General features: G+C 40.1%; 1 protein-coding gene across 2 annotated transcripts in view; it reads left to right on the forward strand.

Moving 5' to 3' along the window:
- Positions 1 to 23625, forward strand: part of LOC127574604 (suppressor of cytokine signaling 6) — a 57884-nt gene extending 34259 nt beyond the window's left edge. For both annotated transcript variants that reach the window (XM_052023746.1, XM_052023747.1), the window contains one exon: positions 18165 to 23625. In XM_052023746.1, coding sequence (XP_051879706.1) covers positions 18285 to 19898 — 1614 coding nt within the window. In that variant the 5' untranslated portion in view covers positions 18165 to 18284 and the 3' untranslated portion in view covers positions 19899 to 23625. The remainder of the gene's footprint in view (positions 1 to 18164) is intronic.
- Positions 23626 to 26813: the final 3188 nt, after the last annotated feature.

Consider the following 26813-nt stretch of genomic DNA (forward strand, 5'->3'; position numbering starts at 1 on the left):
TTTCTAGTGCTTGCTGATGCACACTTGAAATTGACTGTGGGATCCTGCATAAAACAGAATGTAGAATTGAAAAGCTGAGAGGGGTCTTTGCAACACTTGATTTACCTGAGAAGTTGATGTCAGGCAATGGGCTATAGTTCACGTCAAATTTGTGTGAAAGCTTCATGAGATGCAAGTTATCAAGCATATGAATAATTTGTATCTACTCTGAAGGAAGCGAAGAAGGGCTTCCCAAAGTTCAGCAATGAATCATCCATTAGCTAATTTCTTGCTCAAGTATTCCAAATTGTACCAGAGAATCCACAGGGCTGTTGATGCATTGTGAGCTTCAATCAGGATTGAATTTGGTGGCCTAACTTGGAGGAGAGGGTAGCAGTTGAAACAAAAGTAGAATCTTAATTTGCATTCCAACATCTCATTTGAAAGAGGGAAAGCGAAGCAAATCAGATAGAAAAAGTGAGAGTATTTAAGTCCAAAGAGGTAGTATAACATAAGTATATTGGTGAGATAGCTCAGATCTGCAGTACTGAATGATGTGTGTCTTTGAAGAAAAGTAAGAAGCTTCTTCTACATTGACCAATTAATTGCAGGGAGAGACAACAGAACATGTTGATGGTGTTTTTGTTCCATCAGTGGATATAGAATCAACCACTAAAGAAATGTAAGGGTTGATTGAAGATATCACATATTCAGATCAAGAAGTAACTACATTGTTGAAGACCCAAACCCAGTTAAATAGATCTAAGTTCCTGAGAAGGCGAGTTAACTGGCTGAAACCATAATTGCTGTATAAATGAGGAACATTTCTTTCAAAGTGGGTAAGTGGCATATGTAAATTGGTCATATAAGTACGTGGCATTTTGACATAAACACACATTGCTGGTCTGCAGTAAAGTATACACCCTTGTTCTGAAGCTTCTGGATAAAAAGTGCAATCATTACAAAACTGGCTCACTTCCACATACCCTATATATAGCACTATGAGTGTGTATTCTATTGGTCGTGTATCACCTACAGGCTGAGACTAAAAATGTTTCACATCTAATGTTCAAAGCAACCTCCTTGCCCATTGTAAGATTCAAGCCTGTTTCATTCTATAATGCACAAAACATTTTAAACAAAAGGGAACATTACTCTGTGAAAGCATTTGGGATCCTACACAAACATATTAGCTAGCCAGTTGTAAAGTGGAAAAAAGCCCTCATTCTTTAGCTTAAATCATGGAAATACTTTTGTTTATTTCTCGTTCTTGTATGCTAGATTATTAGTGAGAGATAATGTCACACCATTCGAGACGACAGTACAGGAGCAAACAATCATAATTTTCTGTGGAAAGATATCTTGTAATTAGACCTACTAGGCATTTGTTTTAAATTTTTTGCCCCACTATTTGCTGAAAGTGTGAGTTGCTGACATCAGACTGAACCTGACTGAACATCACGATGAACATTTGTTACTGCTCATGTGGCTGAGAGCAACTACAGGTATTCTGTTCTCTGAGACGATAGGGAAAAGAATGTGAAGTAACACAGTGATACAAGTTGGAGTTCATTTTCAAATCAAAAATAAAAATAAAGATTAAAGAGTGTATGATTTTTAAAAGAAAGCAAGAGTTTCAGAAATCATTTAAAATTTGCCATTTTTAAATCCTACAGCAGTTAAAACTTGAGAAAGAGACTTCCGACTTGTAATAGTTGATTTTAATGCCAGCAAGATTGACTGGAAATAGTTAATATTTATCATCTTGGTAAAATGGATGCTGAAATAACTAATACTTAAAATGTCATTCTTTCAATGTTAAGTTTAGAATGTATATTCCATGCATATACAGAAAACTTCATGCTGTAAAGGTAAACCAGACAACATGGTGCGATATCCCCCCAAGTCTGTGATGGAACAATTCAGGCTGAAATGTATGGATTTCCATGTTTATACTGTTTTCACTTTTGTTTTTGGCTGAACAAATCAAAGATACTGGAAGCATTGATCCCCATAATGATCTGTATTATGGGTGCACATTTGTAGCTGGCTGTCTCTATTTTAATAATAACAATGAGAAATCTGACATGCGGCATATGTAACTATCTAAATAGTAATAGGAGCTGCACTGAACGATGACAAAGATTTCTCAGTGGCATAGTTCTGATATTTCCTCTAATTTTGGTTTTTCAGCTGTGTATTCAGTATTTATATTAAGGCCTTACCCTTTTCCTACTCTTCTGTCTAAGTTATGTTTCCTGAAAATCGATGGTTACAGTTAATTTTGAGCACTTGGTTTCAGAGCTGCAAATCCTGCTGTGGATTCTTCTAAATAACTGCCTTTTAGTGCACAAAAGCCTGTGATTTTTTTTTGAAACGGTAAAAGCTTTAGTACTTTGGTGTTGTTGAAAAGGGATCAAATATGATCGTGTGAGTGAAACCATATTGGATATTGGCCAGAAGATTCACTTATAGACCCCCATGTCATTCATTTTGCTGCAGGTCTTCTGTCTTCACTGAGTTGCCAAGCACACTGCAGAGAATGTCGTTAATATTAATTTATGCAACCTTTCCTTGTCAGTATAATAGGGATATTTATTGTTGGCAGGAAGTTGATTGATGCTGTTGTGTTGATCATTAGATGCAATTCATACCAACATTGAGGATGTCTTATAGGAGCCAAGACTCGGCTGCATCCAGTAACAATTCTTTGCCACACTTGCCAAGTACAGATAAAAGTATACCCATGTAAGGTCTCTGAAAGTAAAACCTTCACTTCCTGCCTTCAGCTTTAAATTGTTTAGTGTTGTATATGGTAATATTCTCACAACCTTAAGCTATATTTGGAGAGCATGTTTCATGAGAATAGCAGGGCTGATTACAGCAGACTTCAATTGCTTTTAGTCCATCCACTTGAGTAACAACATCTAATCGTTCACAATTATAGCTGAGTTGAGGTTGATATTTTGTGAACCTCCATTCACAGACAGGTGCAACTTGATATACTGGGAAATCCACCATTGAAGCTTTATTTTCTTTGGAAGGAACCAGTGTTCATTTAGCTTTCAGTCGCATCCATCTGGAAATGTGGACATTTGTGTGATCCTTAATTAAATATTGGATAAAAACATTTTAGAACAGTCTTTGAGAGTCTGAGCTTTCAAAAGTTCTGAAGAAAAATCTGTAGAGAGTTTTATTCAAAAAAAAAAGAAAAAGTAGGATAAGTGGAACATGTTTTGGTTGGAGAGCATCTGGGAAATATTGATCACAGCACCATTAGGTTTAAAGTATCTTTGGAAAAGGAACGGGATGGTCAAAGTGTAGCTATGCATGGAAGAGGGCTCATTTCATTAAGGTAAAACAGATCTGACTTAGGTAGAATATAATCAGAGTCCATCAGATAAAACTAATGGGATGCCTTCATAGAAGATATACTTCCTTTTACGTATATGGCACATTATCGTGAAGAGCTTGTGGGAAAAGGTAAGGCATCCAATGCTGGAACTACCTAGAGCAAGTTATAATAAAAGTGCAAAAAGTGAGGGCAAGGCCAAATGTCAGGTTCAGTATAAAGAATTGGGCAAATCTAGAAAGTGTGGAGGGGAAATGAAGAGGAAAGAAGATAAGCAGCTAAGGGGACAGTGAAGCATGTCATAAATACACATGCGGTGAAAGACTGGGAAGGGTGGGGCTCATTAGGACCCAGAAAGGAAGTAGTGTAGAGGCAGATTGAGGTGTTAAGTCTGTACTTCGGCACATCCTTTTCTGTAAAAGTAGATCCAAAATTACAGTGAAGAAAGGCCAATGAAATTGGGCAGCATACAAACAGATTCACGAAGCTGCTCAATGGTAGATAAGTTACTTCATCAGTACAAAATGCAGTCTGGGCTGCCATGAGAATTGAGAAAAAAGCAAATACCTTGATCTCACTTCTCAATCCTTCATGGATAAAGGAATGATTCAAGAGGAATGGAAGTTAAGCAATTGCCAAAAAAAAACGCAGCGGACAAGCTTTTCGAGATTAAAATTCAGAAGAACGTGGATTAATAAATGACAGCCAACAGATTTGTTAATGACAAATCATGCTTGACAAGCTTGAGTTCCTCTAATGAATGAGAGGTTTCATTAAGATGTTGCAATCAAAGTAACTAACAAAAGATGTTTGGTTTCAATTCACCTTCATCAATGAGATTAAAGGGGTATTGGCAGTTTGCTTGCAAACTTGACTAAAAGACAACAATTGGACTGAAGTGGTTTACAGCTATTTCAAACCGGGTCGTATGCAGACTATACCCACAGTCTCCCTTTTGGCGGCAGTTTCGTTTAAATTACCTATCTTTGCCTTTACAAACTTCTGAATCAGAGATGTGGAGTACAAGGGGAAGCTTTTATATATCATTGATAAATTTGTACCTGGACATTTGAGTACACTTCTGCACACTGCAGGTACAGAAGGGTGTCAAGGCCGTAGAGAATGTGGGGGTGGGGGGGATTTAATGGAGGGGGGGGGGTTCACAGGTTTAAGGAAACTAACGGTGTAGCGACTCACCGTCCGGGCGAGCGAACCGGCTTGGCAGTCGGGTCGCACGGCGTCGGAGCGGCGAGGCCCAAGATGGCGGCAGGCTTTCGTCTTCCCCGAGTGACTGGGAGAACCCGTGTGCGGGAAAGACTTGATGACGTAGCATATACCTCATTGCCGGTTGCATTGGGCAGGAACAGTCTCCCTTAAAAGGCCCGCGCAAGGCGGGAAAATAAACGAGTTCTTGTTTGGCAATCCTTCGACTAGCGTCTTGTTTTATTTCGCGGTAGCAACCGCTACAAGGGATAGTATTCAGAACTTCCAATCACTGGGTCAGCTGTCCAATTTCTGCCATGTAACAAGAGTTTGGAATTCCTGAGCTCAAGCCTTCCATTTAGTTGATCACCACTCCTGAGAAATCTACACTCTCCTGGCAGACTGCTCATGGACTACAACAGGGATGTGTGCAGACTTCCTAGTGAACGTTCAGCAGGCCTATTCATTTCATTGAGACAAAACTACCACAGTCAGAAAAGTGAGTTAGTTTGATTTAATTGAGTTTTAAATGTATTTGTTTGTAATCATATTCCAGTGTAATTTAAATTGTTTAAGCACTCATAATTGATTTAGAAGTATTTTTATCTTGATAGTTTTTGAGCATTTCTGAAGGTCAAACTTCCAATCTTGGTGACTGCTTCAATTCCTGATAAGCCTGGAAGGGAGCCATCACTGGCTGACAAGTGGATGCAGTGCCTATTAGTTATGTTTGGAGATGCTGTCCTATGCCCTTTGGCTTGCTGACCAGAGTGGAGTCTGAGGGCAGGCAACTAGTGAGGGCGGGCAGATCTCCAGCCAATTGAAGATCCGGCCCAGTGAGTTATTGTGATCTGGAATGTACTACTTGGAAGGGTAAAGGAAGCAGACTCAATAGGAGCATTCCCAGAGGAATTGCATATTTACTTGAACTGAAACACTTTGGAACACTATGGAAAAGGATTAGGGGAGCTGCACATGAGATTAAATTCCAGTGATTACGTTTTTGATGTATAATTTCTGATTTTATACAGTAAATGGGGCAGTCAATTTACCCAAGGCCAGGTTCTGCTAAAAGCAATGTAATGATGGACATGTAGCGGTTGCTACCGCGGAACAAAACAAGACTCTACTCGGAGGATTGCCAAACAGAACTGGTTTATTTTCCCGCCTTGTGCGGGCCCTTTAAGGGAGAGAAACTCCCGCCCAAAAAAAACCGGCAATGACGTAAGTCCTACGTCATCAGGACTTTCCCGCGCGCGGGTTCTCCCCGTCGCTCGGAAAGACGAGGCCCGCCGCCATCTTGGGCCTCGTCGCTCCGACGCCGCGCGACCCGACTGCCGAGCCGGTTCGCCCGACTAGACGGTGAGTCGCCACAAACAAATAATTTGTTGATAATAGTGCATAGATATTGACACAGTCATGGGATAAGGGAGCTCTTTTGCTGTTCAAAATAATGGCATTAGATTTTGTCTTTGCATCCAGTGGAGAAGTTCCTTTAACGTCTTGTCGGAAAAGTGAAGATGCAATTAATCGTAGAACCACTGAAGCGACAGTCTAAATTTGGTGCTCAAATCTTTGATTAACATTTGAACCCAAAACTTTGACTCCAGGATGAGAGTGCTAACAATGATCCAGTTAACACAAATTTCACTGTTTGATTTGTGCCAATGGGATTTTTCAGGATATAACTTCTAAATGAATTTGTATACTGTCACCTTTTAATAAAACAACCAAGGTGATCTTTTGTAATGGGGTTTTAGAAAAGAACTGTTTGACAGTCGTGGTTCCTTTCTATAATTTAAAAGTAGAGTGTTCCAGTTCATCTTAATGAAAATGCAGGCATATTAGAGAATCTGTCAGTTTATACACTTTTTTTTAAAGTATTTTCCTGGCAGGTTACTGTAGAGCAACTTTGACTCTCAATTCTTCTAGAATGCACAACTGGGTAATTAAACTTGCATTTTCAATGCTGGGTGAAGGTACACTTTTTCTACAAAGATAAATGTAATTGCAAAATATACAGAAAAAAGGAATTTTTAAAAAATTTAAAATGGAACCTGTGCTTGAGAAAATGGGTTGGAAGAAGTTATTGTTCAGCCATAACTTGGCAGTGACAGTGAAGAATCACCAGAATAAACATTAATATTTTAAGAACTGTTTCTGTTCATTCATATGCAAATACATTATTGTTCAAATAGAAACACATTGAGGATTATAAACAAGGCAGAAAAAAACTCAAGAAGGGAATTAGGAAAGCCAGGAAGGGCCATGTGAAAAGTCCTTGGCAAGTAGGATTAAAGAGAATCCCAAGGCATTCTATACATCAAGATCAAGAGCATAACTAGGGAGCGGGTGGGACCACTCAAGGATAAAGCAGGGAACATATGCTTGGAGGCAGAGGATGTGGGTGACGTCCTAAATGACTGCTTTGCATCAATATTTACCTTGGAGAAAGACGTGGGGGATAGTGACATCATTGTGGCGCGTGCTAATTTGCTGGGGCATTTCGAGATAAAGAAGGATGGGTTTCTTAACATTCAGGTGGATAAGTCCCCAGGGCCTGATGGGATATACCCCAGGTTATTGAGTGAGGCAAGAGATGAGATTGCTGGTGCCTTGACCAATATCTTGGTGTGCTGTCAAGCCACAGGCGAGGTCCCGGATGACTGGTGAGTAGCAGATGTTGTTCCATTATTCAAGAAGGGAAATAGGGATAATCCTGGAAACTATAGACCAGTGAGTGTTGCATCAGTAGTAGGGAAGTTACTGGAGAGAATTCTTAGGGATAGGATTTATGAGCATTTGTAAATCCATGGTCTAATTAGGGACAGTCAGCATGGCTTTGCGTGGGGCAAGTTGTGTCTAAGTAACTTGATTGAGTTTTTTGAGGAGTTGATTGATGAAGGTAGAGCTGTGGATGTTGTCTACATGGATTTTAGTGAGGCATTTGACAAGGTCCCTAATGGGAGGCTCATCCAGAAGATTAAGATGCATAGGATCCACGGTGAACTGGCCATTTGGATTCAGAATTAGGTTGCTCATAGAAGATGGTAGTGGTTGATGGGACTTATTCTGGCTGGAGGTCTGTAACCAGTGGTGTTCCGCAGGGATCTGTACTGGGATCTCAGCTGTCTGTGATATATATAAATGATCTGGATGAAAACCTAGGTGGGTGGTTTTCAGACTATACAAAAATTGGTGGTGGTGTGGATAGCGTAGAAGACTGGCAAAGCAGGATATAGATCAATTGGAGAAATGGCAGATGGAGTTTAATCTGGCCAAATGTGAAGTGTTGCATTTTGGGAGATCAAATATAAAAGGACAGTACACTATTAATTGCAAGACCCTTAACAGTGTTGATGTGCAGAGGGATCTTGGGGTTCAAGTCCATAGCTTCCTGGAAGTGGCTACACAGGTTGATAAGGTGGTAAAGAAGGCATATGGCATGCTTGTCTTTATTTTTGTTGAGGAATTGAGTTCAGGAGTCTGGAGGTTATGTTGCAGTTTTATAAAAACTTTAGTTAGGCTGCATCTGGAGTATTGCACTTAGTTCTGGTTACCCCATTATAGGAAGGATTTGGAGGCTTTGGAGAGGGTGCAGAAGAGATTTACTAGGATCCTGGCTGGATTAGAGGACCTGTGCTACCAGGAGAGGTTGGCCAAACTTGGGTTGTCTTCTCTGGAGCAGTGGAGGCTGAGGGGAAAACTCAGAGGTGTATAAGATTATGAGAGGCATAGATAGAGTAGGCAGCCAGTATCTTTTCCCCAGGGTTGAAATGTCTAATACCAGAGGGCATGCATTTAAGGTGAGAGGGGGTAAGTTTAAAGGAGATGTGCAGGGCAAGTTTTTTGCACTAGTGGTGGGTGCCTGGAATGTGCTGCCTGGGGTGGTGGTGGAGGCAAATATGATAGAGGTGTTCGAGAGGCTCTTAGGCGGATAAATGTGCAGGAAATGAGGGGACATGGACATTGTGTAGGCAGAAGGGATTAGTTTAGTTGGGCATTTGATTATTAATTTAATTAGTTTGGTACAACGTTGTGGGCCGAAGGGTCTGTTCCTGTGCTGTATTGTTCTATATTATATATCAGCTCAGTTCATAAAGTGTTTGAAGGTGCCTTTATCACCACTAATAAAATCATTAGGAAATATTTTTGCTAATAGAACCAATGACTGGCTGAGTCGATTTTCAGTAACTTTTCTTTCCTTGTAACTTTTTACGTTATGAGGCCTGACCTAGTTCTGAAGATTCTCCTGGCACATATGGGGTAATAATTTTCTATCCCATAAGATGAGATGAAACAGTCTGACTGACAGAAGGAAGGATATTTTTGTATGATTTTTATGAAAGTGCTATTTGTTGATCCTGAATTTTTTTTTAAAAAGGACATACATAAAATAATGATTTTACACTATCTCTGTGACCACAGAGTATTCATCTTTGCTGTGTACATATACTGTACTTTTTCAGTGCAGTGACCAAGGCTCTTGCATTAAGTGAGAGCTTAATCATGGCTCATCATGAATATTAATTAAGTTGAAAAGTGTAGAATTGAGAAACCAAGTTAGGCTACAATTGTTTTGAAAGTTGGTTAGATCACACACGGAGTAACTGTACAATCTTATTGTTGTATTATGAAAATACAGAGGGTTTGGAAATGGGGGAAAAAAAAATGATTTCCATGGGTGACATCAGAAACATGAGATTATATCCATCATGAAAGAATAATTAGGGATCTATTTCTCTTGAAATGGGTGAGCTGTGACCCAGGAATAGTTTTTTTAAAATGATGAAATGTATATTTGATAGTGCTGACATGAAAAATGTTTACTATTCTGGGGAAGAGCAAAGCTTGATCAATGTAAGATAGCCACCAGGTAATCACGTAACAAATTCAGAAGAAATATCTTTCCCTGGAGAGTACTGAGAAAATGGATTTCGCTACCACAAGTTGTAGCTGAAGCTAGTAGCATAAATGCACTTTAGGGTAAATTGGAAAACCAAATTAAGCTGATAGATAGTGGACAAGTTGAAGTTGAGTAAACCATAAACGTCAGCATGGGTGAGATAGGCTGAATTACTTTTTTTGTGTGTGTGCAGTGTACTCTTTGTAGTGTTATGCAAGGTTTTTGGATCACCTGACTCAATGTACTAAATTAATTAAGGGAAGTAGATAATAAATGGATCTGTAAGACTCAACTTGGATTTTTTTTCCCCACAGATTTCTTTGTGGACCCAGTGGGGGGGCATGGTGGGGGGTGGGTTTGCTTGTGAGGATGGAGTAGCAACAGGGAAAACTTTTTTGGCTTTACCTACCTCTCCTCTTCACTCACCATGATCACCTCCTGACATCCTGTCTTTGCTTCAGGAGCCTGAAATCTTACTCATGTTTGCCCGTTTAAATTTATTTGCTGGCTGGGTTGGGTAAGATTTAAGAAAAATGGCTGAAGAGTTACAATAGCCTGCGGGTTTCAGCCCCTCTCTGTAAGATGCATGTTAAAATTGGGGCAATGGTATCAGAACCATGTTCCCCTGGTTGGGTGGCATGCCTCCTTAATACATCCTTATACTCCTAAAAACTCGGTTGTGATTGAAATAAAAGCAGAGGATGCTGGGGATGCACAGAAGGTTGAGATGTACAGAAGGTTGGGCTGCTTTTGTGGAGAGTAAAACAGAGGCCACTTGCCAGAAAAAGAATCCCTCATCACAACACTTGGAATTTAATAACCCAGCCTGTACTTCAGGAATGCAAGCTCCCTTTTGGGGATCAGATTCCACCAATATTTTTCTGCACAAGTGGACACCTGAGAAGCAAGAAGCATCTAACTGAGCAAGGTGCTGGGCAGGAAAAGGGTCCCTAGTGTAATCAGGGATGTGGGATCTTGTTGGGTGATCAGTGGGTTTCCAAAGCCGGGAGGAAGGTCTGCCGTGTGAGGATTGTCTAGGGCTGCGGGGGAGGAAGATTCTGGGGTGGGTGGTTAGATATCAGGGAAAGAGAGGGCTAAGCTTCATATCATGGTGGGAGGGACATTGCTGCATTGTTTTTTAAACAAAAGTTTAAGTAGGAGTTAATTTGTTAAAATATTTTTAAAATTTGTTCATATTGTTACGCGATTGACACGGAGACAGTACTTGTGCATATGATAATAAACTCGACTTTGACCCTTGGTGATATTTATCAGCTTTGTCCTTTATTTGGGGTGGGAGGTGGGTATGAGGTCAGAATACAACTAAGAAATGTTGACAGGGAAACCCTTGAATACCAACTGGGAATATCGAGCATTAAATATCATAAGGCCTCCCTGAACCTGGCCAGTATCCAATATGGTTTCACTCGCATGATCATATTTGATCCCTTTTCAACACACCAAAATGCTACAGCCATTGTGTGTGTGTCACTGGTAGAGGGAATAAATGTTTGGGGTGGTTGATGGAGTGCTAATCAATCGGGCTGCTTTGTCCTAGAAGGTGTTGAGTTTCTTGAGAGTTGTTAGTGCTGCGCAGGCAAGTGGATAGTATTCTACCATGCTCCTGATTTGGGCCATGTATGTGGTGGATGAGCATTGTGGAGTCAGGAGATGAGTCATTCACTGCAGGATACCCTGTACTTGTAGCCATGTGATATACATGGCTGGTCCATTTGGTTGTTTGGTCATTGGCGATCCCAAGGATATTGATGGTGCAGACTTGACCACACTAATGACGTTGAATGTTAAAGGTAAATGGTCAGATTCTCTGGTTGGATATGATTATTGCCTGGCACTCAATGGCGTGAATGTTACTTTCTACTTATCATTATGTGCCTAAAAGTTGTCTGGGTCTTGCTGCAAGTAGACATAGGCTGAGGAATTGTGAATAGAGTTGACATTGTGCCATCATTAGCGAACATCTCCACCTGACCTTATGGAAAGAAGGTCATTGATGAGGTTGCTGAAGATGGTTGGACCTAGGATACTACCCTAAGGAACTTCGGTGATGTCTTGGGTTGGGATGATTGACCTCTGACAACCACAATGGTCTTCCTTAGTGTTTCGTAGGACTCCAATTACTGGAGTGTTTTCATCTTGATGCCCATTTATCTCAGTTTTATCTGTTTGCTTTGATACCATATTTGGTCAAATGCTGTCTTGATGTCAAGGGCAGTCCCTTTCATCTCAGTTTTTTGGTTGATAATTGATGGGATTTACCAGAGGCTCAGCCCTGCCAAACTTGGTTGAGCTTGCAGCAGATTTGCCAAAGGTTGAGGAATGGTGTGTGGTGCAGCCACAAACTGCAGCTGAGCCACAGGTGAACCTCCAATTAGACAATATGGCCCACTAGCTACACACGAATTTTGGGAGGTTAAAATATCATGGGATTCAACACCAGGCAGTTTTCTTCCAATGATCACATATATAGCAGTGTTCTGAAAATTATTTGGTTTGCTCCCCCAAGGAACTAATCTGAATGTTTGATTTTGGTTGATATTGTATATTTTAGAATCAAGTAAAGCTGTGTATTGGCAGTGGCAGCATTACTAAATGAATGAAGTGAATATTGGGAGGCAACTTGTATCCTTGAAACTAGGCAAAAAAAAATTGTAATAGCTGGAGGACAAAATTAAAAATGCTTAAATTGCATAGCAGGTTCAAAATCTGAATAGAGAAAAGATAGATTTTGGTCAGGATTTTTATTCAAAACATATAAGCCCTGAAATCGAACCCATCAGTGCCAGTATTTTGTGGGCTAGTCAAGCATAAAGTCGATTTAAGTCAGCTTAAATTGTGCTAGTTGTCTTTTCCAGGGAAATAGTGCCCATCAGAAAATTGGTCCAGGTGCTTCTATTGAAATCATCTGAAACATTCACTCTGTTTATCTTCCCAGAGGTATGGCCTGGCCTACTGAGCATTTCCAGCATTTTCTGTTTGTTTTCCATTGCATTATTGTTAAATTTGTGTCTGCTTAAAGGGACATTTTGCTGACATCAGGAGACATAACTGGACAGACTGCACAGTAGTGTAGCGGTTAGCGTGACAGTATTACTGTGCCAGTGACCCAGGTTCAATTCCCGCCACTGTCTGTACAGAGTTTGTACGTTCTCCCTGTGTCTGCGTGGGATTCCTCTGGGTGCTCCAGTTTCCTCCCACGTTCCAAAGAAGTACTGGTTAGGAGCTGTGGGCATGCTATGTTGGCACCAGAAGAGTGGCAACACTTGCGACCTGCCCCCAGCACAAAGTTCACAGAGTACACACAAGCTAACAGGACCTGTTTTTCTTTTTGCAATTAGGTGCTGACAAAATTGCTTATGGCTACCTCAGTGTGGACACAGCTGGCAGCAGTCCATTAGCAACCTTTCCTCTCTGAGGCAAGGCAAGGTCTGCAGCAAAGCCAGAAGTGTCATTTATTTCTGAATAATGAAAGATATGAAATGAAAATGCATCCCAACAGCTTGACTGTGCTGAGAAGCATTTATAACAAGGAAAAAAAAGATTAAAGTAATACAATTGTTGAAAAATGTAATGATTTCCAGCACAATTACACAACCTTTTCTGTTTCACTACCTTTATATGTGCGTTTCCCAGTCACAAAATCCCCAGTGTGACAGTAGTTTGAATGCTGGAACGTTGATCCCTTTCATTTCTAAGTCCACATAGATGTTGGTGATGATTTATAAGAAGCTCTTTCCCTTGACCTGACTTCTGACTGCTGCCTGTGGGTCACAGGTGCTGAAGATGTAGTGGGAGGTGATTTGGTGCCTTTGATGTTGAATGTGCATAATTAGGGAGCTCCCAGAAGACTAGGCAGATAATAGTGCAACAACCTGCTGGCAATTAGACTGCCTCCCCATTGTTTCAACCTTCAGACCTAAATCTAAGCTAACTGATAGGCCACGAATCAGTGTTTGACCCCTGTTGTCTTCACTTTTTTTCCTCATTCAACCTTCTGCACAATCTGAGCAGGACTCTGCTCACACTGGAGAAGTTTGAGAGTGAGAGTCAGGGCATGGTAGGGTTTGCCTCAGCTTCTATAGAAGAAAATTTAAGTTCTTACATGCCATATCTTCTCTCGTGGAGTGGAGAACAATTTTTCAGTGGTGGAGAACATTCTAGCTACTAGTGTGCAATATATTTAAGTTTTCCTGGACAACCACCAGACATTTATATGTTGCATCACTGTGTCCACTAAGAACAGAAATCAAGAATGGCATCTCACTACTCAGTAAGGGCAGCACTTGCTCAATTACAGTATAATATAAAGCTGCTCCCTGTAGCAGATTGCTGTTCCTTCAGAGCTGCAAGCTGCTCCCTTGAACCAGAAACCAGACCTCCAGATGAATCAGCATGAGTCTACACACATTAGCATCAAGACTTTGGGTGACCTTTGCCTGTGCATCCAAGCAACTATTACCTGAACCAGTAGGCACTGATGAATGAGACTGTCATCAGTCCCATTAAAGGAGTTCACATAAGAAGTCGAACCCAATCCCTACTAGTACCAGTCTCTGAGGTGTTGCAGTGGGATGTCAGGCCCAGTGATCTTGATGATGATGATCCTCCTCCACCACCACCACCAGCCAGTGTCCCTCTTGCTCCTTGCATTCTGTTATCTCCTTTACCAGGGAGGGAAGAACGTGCCTTATCCCAATACCCCACAAAGACAAAGCAGGAAATAGTTGCACTTGTAAGCTGCAGCCAAAACACCTTTAAGGAAATGCAGCAGCATACATGTTAATGAACAACAAAATCTGCTGGAAGAACTCAGCAGCTTGAGCAGTGTCTGTGGGAGGAAAGGAATTGTCGACTTCTCAGGTCAAAACCCTGTATCAGGACTGAGAGTGGAGAGGCAAGATGGCCAATTAAAGAGGATGCTGAGGATAAAGATGACGCTTTCAGTCATGATATAGGGTTTTGACCTGAGAAGTCGATAATTCCCTTCCTCCCACAGATGCTGCTCGACCTGCTGAGTTCTTCCAGCGGATTGCTTATTGCTCTGGATTCCAGATTCTGCAGTTTCTTGTGTCTCCTTAGTAATGAGGTTGTCTTCTGACGACTGAATCAAAGGGGATGTAGTGAACTGAATAAAACATTGTGACTGCAGATTATGGATGCACTTTCTCCAAAGGTGGTTTATGTCTGTGGTTTCTCTGTCTATGAGGTACAGGATGGTCTACTTGGTGTGGCTCAGCCACCGTGCACACAGGACTGTCTACACTTCAGGAAAGTAGCCAGCATAATCAAGGACCCTTCCCACCCTGGTCTGTCTCTCTTCTCCCCTTTCCCATTGGGCAGAAGATACAAAATTTTGAGAACGTATCACCAGGCTCAAGGACAGCTTCTATCCTGCTGTTATCATATACTTGAATGGACCTCTTGTGCACTAAAGATGAACTCTTGATCTCCCAATGTACCTTGTCGTGGCCCTTGCACTTTATTTGTCTACCTGCACTGCACTTTTTTCTTAACTGGAATACTACATTCTGCATTCTGTTTTTTCTTCATTTGTACTACCTCAATCATCTTGTGTCTGGAATGATCTGTCTGCATGGCATGCAAACAAAAGCTTTTCACTATTATGGTACATGTTACAATAATAAACCACTTAGTAATTACCTCCTTCCAAATGGGTGGCATCTTCAGATTATGGATGTCTTTGCTTAAATGAAAGAAATGAAAGAGTAACCACTTCATTATCATCTCCTGAGAGGCTCGATCTCTGTGCCTGGTTGGAGGGATGAAACGCCGTTTGGTGGGATGAGGGTTAGTGTCATAGAGAGTCGTACACAATTATGAGTGTGTGTGCATGTCAGAATAAAAGAGCTCTATTTCTCTTGGTCTAGAGCTCGTCATGTAAAGTCTTGAAATTTCTTCCATCGTGGCCCCATGGTGTAATTCTGACTGCTGGAGGTGACTACCGTAACCACCACCTCATGCTCTTCCAGTAACAGCCCTGGCAAGTCTCTTAGCTATACGATGTGCAGGACCACCCTTCTAACTTCTTCACCAAGATCCATGTTCCTTTGGGTGAACCTTGATGCACCCTTCCTTCCTGTTGCTGCCGCCTCCTCCTCCTCCTCCATGTAAACCATAGTGTATTTTGTTAGTGTCTGGCTAGCTGGCAAGGGGATTGTGCTTTCAAGAACCAACAGGCTTTGTCATTTGCTGTGTAGCAAAGTGTTTCGAGATGCACTGAATTGAGCCTCATCCTATCAGGAACCACAATGATTGCACTTTACCATGTCATTCTGGGTACAATCTACTACAATGCTGTCCCTTACTTTTAGACAATTTCACAACTTTTTGATTGTTCTTCAGTGTGAAATCCAGAGAATGTTTAGTGCACCATAAAAGGGTAAAATCCCTTCTCTAGTCAACACGGTTCTGATGAATGATCTCATATGTGAAGGGTTAATCCATTAGTTGTTCAGATTTGTCTTTTCAAAAGTATTCATCACACTGTTTTGTAGACTCCCAGCCTGCTTATGGTCCCCGATTTACCTTCCCCATTTTCATGGTTTAACAGTCTGCTAGTAAAGTTTGTCAAGTTATTCCTTCAGTAGCCTTCTTGATGTATTGCATTTTATTATGTCCCCAGAATGAGCACAGATACAAATTGGATGAGTTGTGTCATTCTAATCTGGGTAACCCTCAACAGTTACAATTACATTTACAGCAGATACAATTACAAAGTTCAAAATACTTTTGGACAGGTACATAGATAGGAAAGGTTTAGAGGATATGGGCCAAACATGGGGAAATGCAACCAGCTTGAGTAGGCAACTTGGTCAGCATGGATGGGTTGGGCCAAAAGGCCTGTTTCGGTGCTGTATAATTCTATAACTCTCTTGTTTGAAGAGAGTTGAACCACATATAGGTGGATTCATACAGCACGGAAGCAGGCCATTAGGCCCATCATGTCTATGCTGGTAGGCATTCATCCGTGTTCATCCCAGCTTCCAGCAGTTGGCCAGTAGCCTTCCATGCCCGGTAGATTCAGGTGCTTATCTAGACACTTCTTAAATGCTGTCAATTGATGTTGTTCGGATATACCAGCACACCATAAACCAGATCCACTTATCCTGCCCTCACTGTACCAGAGTAAAAGAATCTGGTTTCTGTGTTAATAATGCTTTGCTGCTCCATTCCTATTGGAATTCTTGTGTATCCTCCTTGCTTTTTGTTGCATCTGTAGAGAAAGTATTGCTTTTCAGTCACCACAAAAGCAACTTCTATACTTCAAAGAATAGTTGGCTGTGATTGGAAGCTTAATTTGGACACAACCATTCCCCAATTACACCTAGTCCCTTAGCAAGCAGTTCCACTACTGGAAAGATGTCCAACCTTTAAAGGAATCCTTATGCACTTGAAGGCAATGAAAATTCACCTGTGTGATCACATCCATGGCAGCCTGTTTCCCAGCATGTAGCAGCTCCAGTCACAGCTCTGCTTCCCATTCATTTTACTGAAAAAAAAATGCAGGGGGAGACGGAGAGGAAGGCAGGCAGTTGTCAGGTTCACTCTAAGTAGAATGTCGGTGGTTGATAATAACCAAAGTATTCTCCTTGTAAATATTAAAATATGCATTATTATGAACCTAAAAATATAGCTTGTTTTATTTTGGTATTACTCGCTGAACTTTTTGTAACTCATTGGTGAGACAAGTTTGTTCAGGGTTCTAGTCAGTTTCTTAATTAACTTTCAGTTCAGTCACAGTTGACATAATTACTATATTTAATTCAGCAAACAGCATTTGTTTTGAATTTGCAAATGTTAGTTTTTGACTCTGCACCAAACACATTGCACTGGGCTGAGAACAGATCTTTGATTGCTGCAGGCAAGTTGAGGTTTATCATGCTGGCAGTCTATTCACTTCCTCTCGGCTGATTTGTCTTGTGGCATCCCTGTTGTTTGAGCTGCAGAGGATTCCGGTCTGAAGCGATCTGCCCTCATTTCAGTTAACAAAAATGCTCCCACCTCTTGAGAACTGGCTATGTCTTGCAGCTGCGCTGGTGAGGTTTACTCTTGAATGTTACATTGAGTGATTCATTTATGTAGCGAGAAAGAGTTTGCTTTGATATATGTGCCATGTATAATCTACTGTGTATTAATTTTACCAATTGCCCAAAGCAACATCAAAGCTGACCAACTATGTCAGAAATTTCAGTAGTTGGTCACTGAAAGAAAAGTTGAAGCATTTTGTTGCATGATTTTGTAAATTCTAGCCTGTCTACATCCATCAGAAAAATATAGAACATAGAATACAGCACAAGAACAGGCCCTTTGGCTCATGATGTTGTGCCGAACTAATTAAGTTAATGCCACCTAATTAAACTAATCCCTTTCTGCTTGCACATGGTCCGTATCCCTCCATTCTCTGCACATTCATCAGTCTATCTAAGAGCCTCTTAAACACCTCTATCATATCTGCTTCCACCACCACCCCTAGCATTGCATTCCAGGCCTTCCCCGCAACCCCCCCCCCCCCCACCTTAAATGCATACCAACTAATATTAGATTTAAGTTAACTTTGTGCATTGTTGTATTTAATATTAGGAATAAACTTGAAACTAAGATATGAGCAGGTTTAGAGTATTATATCCTAATGTTTTGTATTTAAATGTTGAAATGTAATGAAATGTTTGTGTTCCTCTGCAGGAAATGGAGGTCGTGGTGTTTATCTGTGTTTTAGATGAAGAAAAGCACGTTGGCTAGATTGATCCAAAGAGCATCATTGAGGCCATTACTGTGCAAAAGGAGTTGCACACATTCGCCAGGATGAAGAAAATCAGCCTTAAAACAATCAAAAAATCCTTTAACTTGAACAAAGGCAAAGATGAAAATGAATTTGTGGTCGTTCAGCAGCCATCACTTGTCAATGATTTTGGGAAAGAGGACTCTCTGTTTAGCTGTTATGGGAAAGATCTGGCTGGTAACGATATAAACAAAACCGACGAGGATGACAAAGGGCCAAAAAATAAAGCAAAAGGTGAAGGTTTGATGGGTACATTGAAAAGGAGGCTTTCTGCAAAGCAGAAACAGAAGTCTAAAGGGAGCTCACCTTCTGTCAGCTTTGTGGAGGATGATCGATTTTCCTCCTCTTCAACCCCAGCAGGCATTAATGATTTAAAAGCGCAAAGACCCTTAAGGTCCACGTCACTTCGTGGCCACCATTATAGTCCTACCCCCTGGCCTTTGCGATCAACTAGTTCTGAGGAGACCTGTATTAAGATGGAGGGCAAGGTCAAAGCATTGGTTCATAATAATAGCCCGAACCAGGCATTAAATGGAGTTCGTAAGGAGTTTCATGACATGCAGACGGACCACGTGTTTCAGGAACAGAACAACACAATCAAGGAAATTGACTCTCAAAACGGCAACTCCCATCCAAATATTGATGAATCTTGTCATGTTCCTGTTGTAATTGGATTAATGCCTCAGAACTACATTCAGTACACAATGCCTTTAGATGAGGGAATGTATCCTATGGAAGGGTCACGTAGCTATTGTCTTGACAATCCATTGCCAATGGAAGTTGCTTCAGTGCCATCCCATGTATGCAGTAGCACACTACAAGCAGATGAAGGACATATGGTTCCAGATTTGGTGGTTGCTTCTGATATCTTCTTGGACCCACCTGTTAATGGTCTTTTGATTGGTACGACAGGTGTCCTCTTGCAGAACTCAAGTTCTAACCACGTTGATATCCCTCCATTGTCTCCACTCCTACCTCCAGGTTCCAATCAAATGCAGTTGACATTTCCAGGGTTTGTTGGTACAGCGGCCCATGTAGCAGAAAGAGTTCGTCATCATTTAAACTTTGATCCAAATTCTGCTCCTGGAGTAGGAAGAGTTTATGACTCTGTACAAAATAATGGTCCAATGGTGGTCACCAGTCTCACAGAAGAGCTGAAAAAACTTGCAAAACAAGGATGGTACTGGGGTCCCATAACACGGTGGGAGGCAGAGGAGAAGCTTGCCAATGTGCCTGATGGATCGTTTCTTGTGCGTGATAGTTCTGATGACCGATATCTTTTGAGCCTGAGTTTTCGTTCTCAAGGCAAAACTCTTCACACTAGAATAGAACACTCGAATGGCAGGTTTAGCTTTTATGAACAGCCTGATGTGGAAGGACACACATCCATTGTAGAGCTGATTGAGCATTCAATTAAAGACTCTGAAAATGGAGCATTTTGCTATTCTAGGTCTCGCCTACCTGGCTCTGCAACTTATCCTGTAAGACTAACAAACCCAGTTTCCCGGTTCATGCAAGTCCGTTCATTACAGTATCTGTGCCGTTTTGTTATTCGTCAATACACTCGAATAGACTTAATTCAAAAATTGCCTCTGCCAAACAAAATGAAGGATTATTTGCAGGAGAAGCACTACTGAAAAGTTTTGAAGTCTTGCAGATTGCACTTTTGGAACTGGAATGCATTGGAATATTTTTTTTAAATATAATTTATCGAAAATTAGCTGAAAAAAATCCCACTTTATTTGAAGGTGTTCCTTCATTTTGTAATCACAGGCCTCTGTTCTTTAATCAATTCCACCGGCCCCCCCCCCAAACAACTCCATCCACCATGTACCCATCCAATATTAAGCCCAGCCTATTTGAAAAGTAAAGTTGCTCTATTTCATGTCAAGGTCTAACAGTATTTTCACGCCTGTGGTAAAAGTACTAAGGCCTGTCCATGTCTAATCTTTGTACATTTTACACTATTAACTGCAGGTTTCTATCCTTGCCATCTGGATCTATATCAGAATCAGTGGAATAAACTCCCAGGAGCTGCCAAATAACTAAATGCTATGATAGTCCTAGCCATTTTGCTTTTCAGACACTTTCTTTCATTGAACTCCCAAGAATTGGTAATGATATCAATAGTGTTGAAGGTTTAGCCAATAATTATTTAGCTACACATTTATACATTGAAATTAAATTAATACCTTGGCATATTCTCGATATATTACATTTAAAAAATCTAGTCCCACCATGTTAAAGTCAGTGCTTCTATTCAGAATTAGCTGTGCTCAAAGACAAGTGACCTCCCAGGGCAAAGTGCACCAAATAAAGTAGTACCTGGGCAATTTATCTGCTTTAAAATCAAGCTATGATTTGTTTTTAATTAAAAACAAAAATGCTTAATGGAGAAAAACAACAACACAATGTGTTCAATGCAGCAGATGGTACATGTACAATTTGCTGTTTATTTGTGTTGGCATATTTAGCCAAACGGTAGCTGGAAGCCTGAAAGTTCACACCTTGTGCCGCTTTCCCTGCATACAATGTACTCTGTTTCTCTTTCTTACAATTTTTTCTTGTTACAGACCTGTGCACAAGTCCAAAAGTATTACTTTTTCTTTGATTGGAATTGCTTTTCATAAAAATTTCCTGTTCTGTGAGTTTAAAAATCCCAACTTTTGTCCATATATATTTTATATTTGTTCACACTTTATGTTTGATTTGAAAGATTGTCTCCAAATGCCTTTTTATGGTAGAGCACAATGTAGATTTATTTTCGCACACCCTGGTTTGCACATAAGGTTCTTGTGCCAGTTTGTGCTTCTTAGCCTAGGACCAATTTTGTAAAGGGCCATCATGCCAGTATTTTGAATAATGGTTTAAAATCCAGTGGGAGACCACATTGAAATCAGTAAATATTGATAACTATTGTCCCTGGTTTTAAAGGGAATATTTGAGCTTTATGTGCATACTTCAAATTTCGTGCGTTCTTTGTTTAAAGTTGTGGGGCACCAGCATTAATTTCTATGAGGTAATACAGAATAATTTTATGAATTCCTTTGTTTTCAGTTATACAAATTGTAATTTGGAAATCATGATTGAGGACTTTGAGTAATTGTTTAATGTCTCTGTGTCCTTGTAGACATCAGGTAAAGATTGATTAATCATGCCAGTGAGATAAATTGAATGTTTTTGTGTTTTTTTTAATCAGTTGGCATATTATTCCTGTAGTTCATTTGTATTTCAATAGACCAATTGACTGAAACTTATCAATAATTTCTTTCTTTTATTTTCCTCCTTTTGTTCGAGTACTTTGTGCACCTTTAGGGTGTGGTCATTTTCATATTTCCCTGTATTGCCATATGGAAAACCTCTGTAGTGCACAGGCAAAATTGTCCCTATAAAACCATTTGTAATATGCCATTTCTTAGTGTGCATTGTCATTCGTCACTCAATATAACATATTGTTCCTGTTTGGTCTTGCACTAAATGCTGAGAGTGACGTGAGTGATAAACCACTTCGTATACTCAAGCTTCATCAAATCTGAAATCTCAGGATTGAAGCCAACCAGTTGGAAAATGATATTTTGTTATCCGCAGGCTTCGCTTGAGATTGGGTGCTTTGGAATTCACTGTGCAAAGTGTTCAGTGTTTAATAACATTCAGTTTTAAATTATTAATTTAGCAATTTTTATACCCGTAGTTTCCTTTTTTATTCAGCATTAAGGTAGGAAATCTTCAATTTGATCAGTCTCTCCAGTTCTCCCACAGTGCAGTGCAGTGGCAAGTGTGACAGAGTGCCCATTAGTTTGCTTACAAATCAGTGAAAACACAGTGCCTTTGCTCCATCGTCTCACAAGACAAAAGCTATGGTTGTGACTGAACCATGATTTCACTAGTTGTGGTCCAAATTTACAAAAAGATTGTTCTCAGACTAATGGTGCTCTCAAAGCAGCCCAGTTGGAGGGGTATAAGGGAGGGATTTGTATTCAAAATCCGAGAAGTGTTTCTTTGTCAGAATACCTCTCAATCTTAGTTGACATTGAATCTGCAATTGTTGATTATTAGTGATCTGAGGAAAAAACAAGAATTGGTGTAATTACTGAAAGATCAGCATTATTCTATGTAAATTGAGCTTTATCACAAAGGAAAATGACCTTCACTTATGGATTGAGAAGGAAGAACATTGAAAAGGGATTTATATCCCACCTTTTTACAATGACATTTCTCCCATTTCTGCAATGCACTTCTGAAATAAAAGAGCAACTGATCCTTAATATTCTTTTCTAATGTGACCCAAAAATAAGGTTATCCCTCCACATGATTTTGGGTAGCAGAAAAGTATGCACAGTTGATTTTCTCTGTTCTTTCTCTTAACCCATTGTGTTTCAACTATTTCACAATCTTCTCTGTGTTTAGCTTGAAGACATTAAGAAGGGAAACTTGTTCTGTAAGTATCAGCACACAGTAAAAGAATATTGACTGGAGGCAAACTACTATCCTGTGCACTCAGAAATTGCAGCTTAAGGAGCAAAGATATTGGTTTAAATCACTTTCACAAGTCCCTGTAATGGAAGTTATTTCCAAATCATCTGCAAGTCAATTTTCTCCATACTTCTACACTAAAAAAATTTCAATCAAAAGTGTCTGTTGATTTTTACTCTTGTTTGGCACTTAATTTGTCATGTAAAAGGGAGCCTGTTGTTATTTTTAATTGAACATTGATCCTCTGCAACACACGTTCTCCTTTCCTTCCCCCCCACCCACCCCCAATCACCTATTAGCAAAATGTTGGTTCTGAGAATTTGATTTAATCAGGGAGCTATGGTGAAAATCAAAAACAAAATCTGCAGATGCTGGAAGTCTAAAATCAAAACAGGAAATGCTGGAAATAATCAGGTCAAAGACCCCTTGTTGAGTTTTGATGAAGTTGATTTTGCTTCTCTTTCCACAGATGCTACCTGACTTGCTGTGTGTTTCCGGCATTTTGTGTTTTTATTCAGTGAGCTATTGGGTTTCCAATCCATTAAAAATTTGCTTACAACTTCCTTGGCACATCCTGCCTCTGTAACCAACTTCAGCCATCTGTTCCACCTTCTATTCATTGTTCTGACTCTGGCCCCACCAGTGGTGGCAGTCATCTCTTCTCTTTTTTGTTTCCGGAACTTCCTTTTCACAGCCACATCCCATCTGTACCCCTTCTCCTTGCTGCTTAACTCCCATGGACCATCAATGGCAGTGAATAATAGACACTTTCATGTTTTCTGTTATCAATAATCATGCTCCATTAATGTTTACAACACGTAGCAAGTAACAGGGCAGTTGGAGAGGATAGTTCATCAATTAAGTTTTTACTGTTCAGCTGCCTATGTTGACTCAGTGTTACTGCAAATGCTGCAAAAACAATTACCATACATCTGGAAAATTCATTAAAATAATTTAAAGAGTTCTATTTCATTACAAAACATAAGTTTGTTTATTTTATTCATCTTGGAGTTACTGTCAGGCCAATTTATTATTAAAATAGATTCATTTATTTCATATTTACCACAAGGGAGAATGTGATATGTTCATTTTGTTCCCTTATTGAGTAGAGGCTTGAAGGGTTTTTGACTTCAACTTATGTTGCAGGTTTGTACATTGTTCAAAATTCACTCCAAATCATTGTAAATCTGGTGATCTTTGCAAGCCACAAGATTTAAATTGCGGTAACCAGAAGGATAGGAGAGACCAAGGTATGGCAAACTCTCGTATCGCAAATGAAAAAGAAGAGAATTTCATTGCTACAGGAATCAAATGTGGAGATCCTCAAGTATTATTGCGTTTCAGCTTGAAGTGATGGTTATTGTCACCCTCATTTAAGTGTGGGATTCATTGACCGGATGTGAATAACTACAAAAAAAGGGTATAACATTGATTATGACTGACTACTTAGTTTGCAACAAATCTAAGCATCCATCCATAAGCAGTCTGGAGAGGAAATGACTTGTACTCAGAGCATGGATACAGGCCCATCAAGTCCATTGCCAGTTACTGTGCCCACCCAACTAGTCCCAACTTCCTGCATGCGGCCCATGCTGTCCCTCCGTGTACTGTCCAAGTGATTCTTAAGCGATAATATTGTACCTGCCTCAACCACTTCCTCTGGCAGCTCATTCCATATACTCACCAACCTCTGCGTGAAAAAGTTGTCCCTCGGGTCCCTTTTAAATCTTTCCACTCTCACCCTAAATCTGTACCCCTTAGTTTTGGACTCCTTTACCTAGGGAAGACCTTTACTGAACTTGAATGAAATCCAATGTCTTAATCAGGTCTAGCAATAACATGGTGAAGAGGATCTTCGGTAATATAATCAGATGGGTCAGTGGGATAGATAGTAGTGTTGTTGCATCAGAGCTCCAGTGATTCAATCCTGACCTCTGGTGCCAGTGTGAAGTTTGCATATTCTCCATATGGATGACATCCAAGTGCTCCAGTTTCCTCCAATATCCCAAAGGCATGCAGGATGGAGGGTTAAATGGCCCTGTAAATTTCCTCCTGTATGTATGAGTGTGGTAGAATCTTGGGCGAGGGAGGGAGGTGTGCGGGTGGGCAGTTGATCAGAATGTGGAGAGGGTAAAATGAAACTACTGTAGGAACAGCATAAATGGGTGCTTGTCAGTGTGGTTTAGGTGGGCAGAAAGACCTGTTCCCATGCTATATAATTCTGACTCTTCAAGTGCAATTATTTTCCAAAGGACAGCTTAAGATTGGAGATGTACATTTTCATGTTTGTACATTTACATGCAGAGTAAGGCTTCCAAACCCAATGGATTCCATTTTCACAGCACATGCTCCTATTTTCCTTATCTTTCCCCCATTAACTCAATAACATGCATAATCCAATTTTATCAATTTCCAAGGATTTAACAGAACTGAAACATTGCTAAAAGTAGAGAACTCAGTTGTTTGTGAATGCCTGGTCAATTTCACTTGACCTGAAGCGATCTGACACTGCCTCCTGTAAAATGATGCCATGGCAGCCTAATTATGGATATACCAAAGCATTTATGATTACTCATCCATGTCTTGTCATCCACTGCCTTTACTCCACGTGCCAACCACAAACCAATGTTTGACTCTTACCAGGTAGATACATAATTCTAAGCAATTGAACAAATATTCACATTAGTTTATCCTTTTAACCATCTTGGTTTATAGTACTTCAACTTGGCTCAATGTTTTCTTTGTGCCATGATTCAAAGATGAACATTTAAATTCATTAGATCATTTTCAATTTGGTATTCAGAAAGCCATTTTTCTTTTTATGGTTATAGTCCCAGCAACAACATCTCAAACTCCAAGAAACTAAATTACCAGGTGATTCAGTAGACTTAAGTGTACATTTGAAAATTATTGTAAAATTTACACCTTATCATAAAAGCACTGAAATACTGAATAAGTACCATAGAAAATCATGAAACTCCCAAATTTAAAAAAAACATTCAAGTGCTGATATCAATTTTAACTGACCAATTTCAACAGCAGCAATTTCAACATCATGAAGACACAAGAGACTGCATATACTGGAATCTGGAACAATCTGCTGGAGGAACTCAGTGGGTCAAGCAGCATCTGTGGGGGTGGGGGAGGAACTGTCGATGTTTCAGTTTGACAGTTCCTTTACCCACCCCCATAAACATCGCTTGACTGGCTGAGTTCCTCCAGATCGTTTGTTGCTTCAACATCATGAATATTTGCTAATTCACTGTACTGGTTTATGCTAAAATGTAACATTTTTAAGTGTTGAATGATTCCATTTCTGGGGTGACCTCTTGCCTCTGGTGCTTAGGAACCAGCTGTGTTGCAGTATTTGTGCTGCTTTTGAATGTTTTAAAAACATCTCAGACTTGCAGTAAGAGAAATGCTGGAACTACTCAGAAGCTCAGGCAGCATTTAGGGAGTGAGAAAGAGCTGATGTTTCAGATTGAAACTTTCAACTTAAAAGCTCATTGTTGACCTAAAACAATACAGAAAAGCTGAAAACAAAAATAGGTTTTCGGATTCTTTTTGGAGCAAGGAAGAAAGAAAGAGCAGAGGGTTTTAAGGAAGTTCAGAAGAAAACAAATTAAGGCGTATTTTTTTGCTGCACGTGTTGGAATGGCTGGGACAGGAACTGTAAAAAGCCAAAAGATGCAGCCATTGATAAGACATTGCAGGGGCAAGGTGGGCCAAAGTTTAGGGTCTGATTTTAATGCAATGAGATGTGCATTTGGCAATGTGGTCGTCATTGTAACAGAGTAACCTCTGTTAAATCCTGAAAAGTATTAATTCACTGTTGGACTTATTAAATATTGCTAAATTATATTTAAATGTGAAATCCACATCCAGTTGAGTATAAGTGTTGTGGTAAACAAAATGAAAGACAACTCAGCAACAGGGGAAGTCTGAAGGGATGAAATGTGAACCTAGGTCTCTAGTCGCATTGCGGTGAAGCAATGATACACCATACTACTAAAGTATCAATTTCATAACAAAATTGCAGCATTGTTAGCAATAATCCTTTGCAAAATGCTTTGAAATGT

Source organism: Pristis pectinata, chromosome 9, assembly GCF_009764475.1.
Source record: "Pristis pectinata isolate sPriPec2 chromosome 9, sPriPec2.1.pri, whole genome shotgun sequence".
In the NCBI taxonomy this organism is placed as follows: Eukaryota; Metazoa; Chordata; class Chondrichthyes; order Rhinopristiformes; family Pristidae; genus Pristis; species Pristis pectinata.